At 48.5% G+C, this 7,820-nt stretch overlaps 1 protein-coding gene across 1 annotated transcript; it reads left to right on the forward strand.

Moving 5' to 3' along the window:
- The first annotated feature begins 1,292 nt into the window (after positions 1 to 1,292).
- LOC119437213 (histone H2A-beta, sperm) lies at positions 1,293 to 2,309 on the forward strand. Its single transcript, XM_037704262.2, has 2 exons — positions 1,293 to 1,448; positions 1,779 to 2,309. The coding sequence occupies exon 2, from the start codon at positions 1,828 to 1,830 to the stop codon at positions 2,224 to 2,226; it is 399 nt and encodes a 132-aa protein (XP_037560190.1). The 5' UTR covers positions 1,293 to 1,448; positions 1,779 to 1,827; the 3' UTR covers positions 2,227 to 2,309.
- The last annotated feature ends 5,511 nt before the right edge of the window (positions 2,310 to 7,820 follow it).

The following is a 7,820-nucleotide window of genomic DNA, read 5'->3' on the forward strand; positions in this document are numbered from 1 at the left end:
CATGGTGAGTTCCACTGCATAAAATACATCCGTATCACGCGAGCGGCATACTGACTTATTCGCGGGGTATAACGTCCCAACGCGAAGCTTCGGCTATGAGAGACGCCGTAGGGGAGAGCTGCAGACTAATTTTCACCGCCATGGGTTGCACTCGGGTTTCAGCACCATGGGGTTGCACCACCATGTGGTTGCACCACCATGGGGTTTCATTATGATGTGCAACGTGTGCGCCTAAATATAATTAAACGAACGATTTGGCGTCCTTGGAAATGCGGCCACCGCTGCCCTGGAATCGAATACGCGACCTCATGCTCCGCAGCAGATCGCCATAGACATTGAAGCCACCGCGGCGGGTGACTCGCCTACTCACAAGTGACTAGTTATTTATGCAGTCAAGACTACATAACAGCACCCTGTAGTTGTCACCTTAAGTACACTAATTAGCTCTAAAGAAATGTCCGGCGTCTAGCATGCAGTTGAAGTGAACCACAAAAATACAATAAAAGAAACTTCGGCTTTCTTTCTCAACAAAGCCATGCCAATTCGTAGAAACATCCACGTACTGCTACCACTACTACTGCCTTTGGTTGAGCAATACAGTTTCGTACTCAAAATGATTAGCGGAAACATTTACACTGCGATGAGTCATTTACCACAAGAATGATAGGTAGTGCACAGATTTGTCTAATCTAATCTTCGTGCTTGTGGCTCTAAACATTCTTGTAGCTGCATTTGTGGCACCTCGTTTGCCTACCTAATTCCCCAGGAGCCACTGTGTATATGCCGATCTTTAATGAACCTCTTTGACGCCAACGTGGGTCGCTGGGTATCCCAACAAAGTAAACTACCCATCAGTTCGCAACACGTCGCAAAAGCATTAACAAACCATGAATGCTTCCCATTACGCAGATGTCAGCTGGGGACGCATCCTGCGACGATCACTTTCGGCGATAGTATCACCTCGGTGAGAGTATCGCCGTCAGGCGCGCGCTTATTGGCTAGTTGAACAAACTTGGATGAGCTGACTGGCTGGCTGAGCCCTACGTCACGCGAAGGCGATACATAGGATCGCCGAGGCTATCGTCGCAGAATACGTTTCCTGGAGTGGAGCCTGCAGGGTTTCCTTTTTTTTTTGCAGTCACAGAACGTTTTTGTTTCAAGTGCCAACGACCGACAGCTGATCAAACTGATAGCTCTGTTAGCGACAGCATGCCAGTAACAGATAGCATGCCCTCACATGCCCTCACGGTGAAAGAACGGCTGCTCCCAATCGCATGTTCAAATCCCACGCGGTACCAGCGTGATTCAGCTCGATGGGAATGCCACCAGGCGGTTACGTGACAGCTGTTCCGAATATAAAACTGGCTACACGGTTTCTCCCGCCAGCAGTGGTCGAGAAAACCATTCCTCTGCCTTTCTAGGGGTGCTACCGAGGCAGCTTTTCAGCCGTGTTTCACTTTGAATATGTTGCGAGAACTAACTGTATGCTGCTCAATTCCCAAACTCCGGTTGTTACAAATTGGTTATTGCTAATCGAATGGACGTAAAAAAACGTGACTTCTTTTAACGTTCGCGTAAATGATTATACCCTTTGTTTTCCGAAATCGAAATATATAGACTGTACTAGACTTAGGCCACAAGGGCTTGCGCTGATCACAACGACAGCCATTGCAAGCTTTCCTTTGGCGCCACGTTTCCGTCATGCCGAGCAACGAATGCATGACAAGTTTACACTGCGTGACTTCCCAGATAGCTCTGCTACTTTACGATCATTTCAGGCCATCCACTCAGTACCCAGACACTGCGTTTGTCACCGTGTGGTCCACTATGTCCGGCCGGGCACCAGCAGGCAAGGCTACGAAGACAACGAAGGCAAAATCTCGATCTTCGCGTGCTGGACTTCTGTTCCCGGTGGGTCGCATCCACCGCCTCATGAGCAAAGGCCACTACGCAGACCGTATCGGGGCCGGCGCACCGGTCTACATGGCGGCTGTGCTGCAGTACCTGACGGCCGAAGTGCTCGAGCTGGCGGGAAACGCGGCTCGGGACAACCACAAGACGCTTATCACGCCCCGCCATTTGCAGCTGGCCGTGCGTAACGACAAGGAGCTCAGCAAGCTGCTGTCGGGCGTGACCATATCCGAGGGCGGCGTGTTGCCTAACATACCCCTGGAGCTACTCCCGAAGAAGTCCGGCGCAAGTCAGCTGCACCAGAACGGCCCCTAAGGCGCCGATGCGGCTGGTGGAAGCCAGACGTACTAACCGGGCGCTCCGTAAAACGGTAGCGCAGGCCGAATAAATTAGGTCTACTAAAAGCTTTTCGTCTTTTTCTGTTGAACCTCCTATTCAGGGCCGCGATTTTGTACCGAGGCATTATGACTTATTCTACTCTATAGTCTTATCATCCACCGCTCACGGCTGGCTGATCCCGTTGATACAGCGAGCGGACCGTCGCTCCGACCACTGACAAAGCGAGATAAGCGCGAAAAGGCGTTATTGCCGGAAAGGCATCGCTACAAAATGCCGGCCCTGCAAACGTAGCATTGACTGAAGGTCGAGATTCGCTTCCCGGATGTGTGTGTGTGCGTGTGTTTTCTTTATGTTGTCGCCCAACCATGCTACACTCGTCTTTTAAGGCTGATTCCCACTAGGCCGACACGACACCGGTTTTGGTCTGCCGACTGTTGGCTCCAGCGTTTTCCTTCATTTAACCAGTTGGTCACAGTGTTTTCCATCCTGTAAACTGCTGTCGCCAACAGTCAGCAGACCAAAGTCGGTGTCGTGTCGGCCGATAGTGTGAATGAGCCTTTAGCTGCACGAACAGCGATTGTTGGCGTACACCATGAGCACTTCAATGGAGCACAAATAGCACATGCGTTCTGGTCCGTCATACCACTCGGACGCCTCAACAAGAACCGTAAATTGGAGCATTTACTTCTACGTTCAGCCTTACCGTGCACTATCAGTTTACTGAGATGAAACGGTCGCCGCCTCGGTGTGGCCACTGGCATGCGCGAAAGAGGGCTGCAGCTTCTGTTGATATAGCTATGGGCAACGCTGTGCTCGTTGAAAGCGATATTCATAGCTCCTCTTGCGCGTGATGGCTCGATTTCTAATATCTGGAAGTAAAAGCAAGCACCGAACAGCGCAGTAGACAGCTCGCGAGTGGTGCGTCATCAGCGAGTGCTGGCGTTCCCGAATCGGACCACTGCACTGCCAAAACCACGAAGTATGATAGTTGCGCCGGCTTACAGCGCGGTGGAACGCATTCTTTCGGAACATTAAAACACAGAATCCAGGCTTCTATTTAATCTCATTGCACTCTGCCTCCCATCACCTTCTATTGGGGCCGGGCTTTTGCAGACGCCTTTGGGTCGCGTTCACGCCCGTGCAGGCGTGCAAAGATGCCGGATGACTTCTGGAAGTAGGGTAATGCGAATATTCGAAGCCTTCGAATAGCGAATTGAATAGGGCACTATTAAATTCGAAGACCGAATCGAATAGTCACTATTCATAAGAACGAATATTATAGTGCGAAGCATTCTTGGCGAGTTGAACCCAGCTTTCTCTAACGACTATATGGCATCAATCTGGCCATTTTCGTGCGCCGATCGCTAAGAATGCGCAGTCTAAAAATGTGGGCCGATCCCGAAGATCTTCATCATAGAATATTTTTATCCCCACTGCAGGACGAATGCCTCTCCCAGCGATCACCAATTAGCCCTATATTGAGCTATAGCTGAAGGCCAAGTCAAACCTGCAAATTTTCTAAGTTCATCTCATCATCGATTTCTCTGCCGTCCTCGACTGCCCTCCCCTGCCCTTGGCACCCACTCTATAAGTCTAATAGACCGCCTGTTATCCGCCCTACACCTTAGGGCGGATGTATAGGGCCCGCCCAATTTCATTTTTTCATCTTAATATCAACTATCGGCTACCCGCGTTTGCTCTATAATTCCCATCACTATCTTCCGTTCTCCTAACGTTACGCCTAACATTTTTCCCTCCATCACTCGTAGCGCGGTCCTTAGCTTCTTTGCTAGCCTCCGAGTTTCTGCCCCATATGTTAGTTTAGGTATAATGCGATGATTGTACACTTTATATTTCAAGTACAGGCCGTAAGCTGCCGGACATGATTTGGTATCGGCTGCCGTATGCGCTCCAACCCATTTTCTTGTGTAAATTTTCTTGGAGTCCCCTGTGACTGATTGACCTAGATAAACGTACTCTTGCACAGATTCTAGTGGCCGACTGCCAATTACAAATTCTTCTTCTCTTGCCAGGCTATTGAACATTACCTTTTTTCTGCATATTAATCTCAAAACCTACTCCCGTGTTTTTTCTTCTTTTTTTCTTGCCCATGTCCTGAATTATTTGTTGCATTCTTGACGAGCGTTGCAGAACAGGACAATGTCCTCTGCAAACCGTAGGCTATTCAAATATTCGCCATTGATTCTCATTCCTAATCCCTCCCAGTCTCAGTCAAGACTTATACGTGTTGTAAGTATATGCAGTGTATAAGGCATTGAAGAGATTGTCTCGTTGCCTGACCCCTTTCTTGGTCGGTATTTTTCCGCTTGGGAAGAATTAAGGTAGCTGTGGAGTGTTTATCAACATTTGTTAAGCTATTCGTGTAGGGGGGGGGGGGGGGGCGTTCTACGCCGCGCACGCCCGTTCGGGTCGCTGTATCTTGAAAGCCATTGGCGGGGGGACCGATTCCGCCCTGCGCTGTGTTTTCGCGGCTTAGTTCGCGTTGATGCGAGTGGCGGCACGAAGGTCAATTCGCTCGTTGCCCTGCCGCGCTTATTCACTGCAGCCTTTTGACAGCGAGTTTCCGCGGTCATCGAGAGAAATGTGTTCATGCTTGCTTGTGCGCGCGTGCACAATGCTTCTTAATTTAGTAAGTAAGCGAATGTTTACAAGTTTATACGGCCGATAAGACTACTATCCTTACTTCGTATAGCTGTCCACTAATTTGCTTTCGCAATGGATGCTTCGCCTTTCGGGCGAAACTGCGACTTTTTTCTCAGACGCTCTCTTTTCAACAGAAACCTTCTCATTCTTTTCGCGCTGCCTTATTTCGTAATAGTGCAGATTCCCATACGCGGCTGCTATTTTCGAATAGCCGACACCAATCAAGAAATGTGTTTGGATCAGTGCTCTTCTTCCTACAGTTACTGTGTATATTTATTGATGCCGTATAATAAACAAGCTGAAGTAAGCGAAAATCTGCGTTTCGAATTTCGGTATAGCAATTATGTACTTCCGGATCGGAAGTCCGACTGTCCTACCTTCGCTGACTATATCGTCAGCTAACGCTCGGCCGCGCCTGCCCGCGTAAAAATGAAACTTTGACCACACCGCTTATCAACGTCGTTGCCGTCGGGTCTCGCTAATTTCAGCCGCTAACTAACCTCGAACCACGGAAAACTTAAAGTCAGACCACACACATGCTTGCCAGCGCGCGCTCACTCGTGGCCGCTCCTGGCTTGACACCTTGGTATGTCAAATTTCGCTTCGCATTGAGCTATTGAAAGTGCTTCAAAATGCGCACGTTGGATGTGGCTTACTATCCGTCGGTCAAGCTGGTGCAGGACAAAGCCGGTGCGCACCACGGGGCGCGGCCAGACTGGAGCATATGAGTGCGAGCGCGCACTCATGCACTTTCGTGCTCAAAGCTAACGATGCTCATACTAGTGCAGTTGCATGTAGCTGCGGTCTGCTACGTAGCATAAATACCGCGGCCGCCGCCGGGGGGTTGCAGCGTGCCTCAAAATCATATCGTGGTCTTGGTACGTAAAACCCCAAAATTAAATGAATGAATTATTAAATAATTAACTATAATTCTTCAATATTTCCCATCCTATGAATTGATATAATGTTAGCATTCGTCTAGTTCTCTGGTACACTTGAAGCCATGAGGCATTGCGTAAAGGGTCGCAAGCTTTTGAAGTACAATATCTCCTCCTTTGTTGATCAAATCAACCGTTATTCAATCTTCTCCTGCCGCTTCTCCTGCAATCTTCTCCTGCAGTGAATCCCTGCGACTCAAATTCAATCCGGAGCTCCTCACTAAGGCCCAGCTCATTGCTCGATCCAGTTTTTTGAGATCTTCAACCCTCTAAATCAATCAATCAATCAATCAATCAAAGAATCAAACGCACAAAATCGAGTTTTTTTGTATAGCAGCTTTGCTGCGCGGCATATTATAAAGGCTATAAAATCTAGTTAATGCACCTTCATGTAAATATTGCTAAGACAGTATATGTCCCATACGTCCAAATTGTCACCAGATTTAATAGCACGATGACGTTTATTGGCATCAGACAAACCTCGCCCGTGAGCTACAACAAGATGGAAGCAGCGAAGCGTGCTTAATGAGAGTGGTTAATAAATTGTATTCTTTGCTCCTGACAGGGACGCCAAGCTGGCCGTACAGGGATCGAGCTGAGCCCTTCATGACTGTATAGTTAGGAAGGGCTCGAGCATAACTGTATATACTGTATATACTGCATAATTTTAGGCACACGGAGGCAATAATTTAGATTAATGTTCCTCTGCAGGTCAAAGCTGCGGCATATGACCACGTCACATTGTCTGTTTGGTACCCGGTTCTTCACCGACCTACTGCTAGAGGTATCACACATTTTATAACCGCCGTTAATCTGGGCCCGTATTTACAGGAAAACTCTTACGCGAAAATTGTTCGTAAGAGCAGATGCGAGCCAATTGTCTGCCAGGCATTATTATCGAAGGCGATCCACCAATGGCATGCACCACATACGAGGGGAAATCCACTTGATGAAGTATTCAGCCTGCAATGGTCTAGAAAAGGAAATTGTATTCACAGGGCCGTTCGTAGCAAATATGCGCCAAGTTGGCTTAGCTTTCATGTCTAAAGTCTTCTGACGCAGTTGCATATGAGAACTTGAGAAAAAATTCAAGGGCAATCTTACACTAGCAAAATATTAAAACACAACCGTGTGCCATCTAAATCTGTCTTTCATTGCAGACAATTTTACACAGCAAAAGCGCGTTGCCTGTGCAGAACACAAGGAACAAGTTATTGCAGCCTATTGTTGACTCACCTTATCGACAGTGTACAGACTATCGTGCACTAAGATACACCGTACGCTTTAGTACAAACTTGCCGACATTCGGTTTAAGAAACTCAAGGATGCCAATCGCCCACGCCAGACAACCTTAACCTAGGGAGCATCCGCGGCAGTGAAGTTCCCCGGCCAGCTGATACCAGACGTGAGGTGGTGTCACTCATTCTCGCCGCTGATGCTAAAGCAGCTAAAGGCTACAAAAGTGTTATACGCAAGAGGCAACTTCTTGCTGTCTTGACACAAATTGCATGAAGGCTGAGGTATGCACGCTGAGGTGCGCATTAGCGGTGAAACGCCGATATGGCACACTCAGGCAGTCACAATCCTGCCATTACTGGAGGGGCAGAGCAGTGCACCTAGGTATATGCGTGACATTTGGTGTTTCGAGCTTCCCAAGGCACGCGGACAAAGATAACCTATGAATCATCCAACAGGGCTGCGCACAACTGGATCAGGGAACACTCAGATTCTGTGCGACCAAATTTGAAGGGCCAAGCTTGCAACGGCGCGCAGCTACCACGTCCGTTTGCTTGCCCACGACGTCTAACCCCGCGACGAGCGATCTGTTGTCAATTGCCCTCTACATGAAGCTGGAGCTGGAGCCGATGTTTCCCAGTAAACGTGGAAACTATACATGAAGCCTGTTTTGTGAACATTGATATCCTATCGAAACAACGGTAAGTGAAACAAACTGCGCGCTCTTTTTGC

This window comes from Dermacentor silvarum, chromosome 1 (assembly GCF_013339745.2).
Source record: "Dermacentor silvarum isolate Dsil-2018 chromosome 1, BIME_Dsil_1.4, whole genome shotgun sequence".
In the NCBI taxonomy this organism is placed as follows: Eukaryota; Metazoa; Arthropoda; class Arachnida; order Ixodida; family Ixodidae; genus Dermacentor; species Dermacentor silvarum.

Coding starts and splice junctions, on each gene's coding strand:
- LOC119437213 (XM_037704262.2), top strand. CDS start 1,828: ATGTCCGGCCGGGCACCAGCAGGCAAGGCTACGAAGACAACGAAGGCA.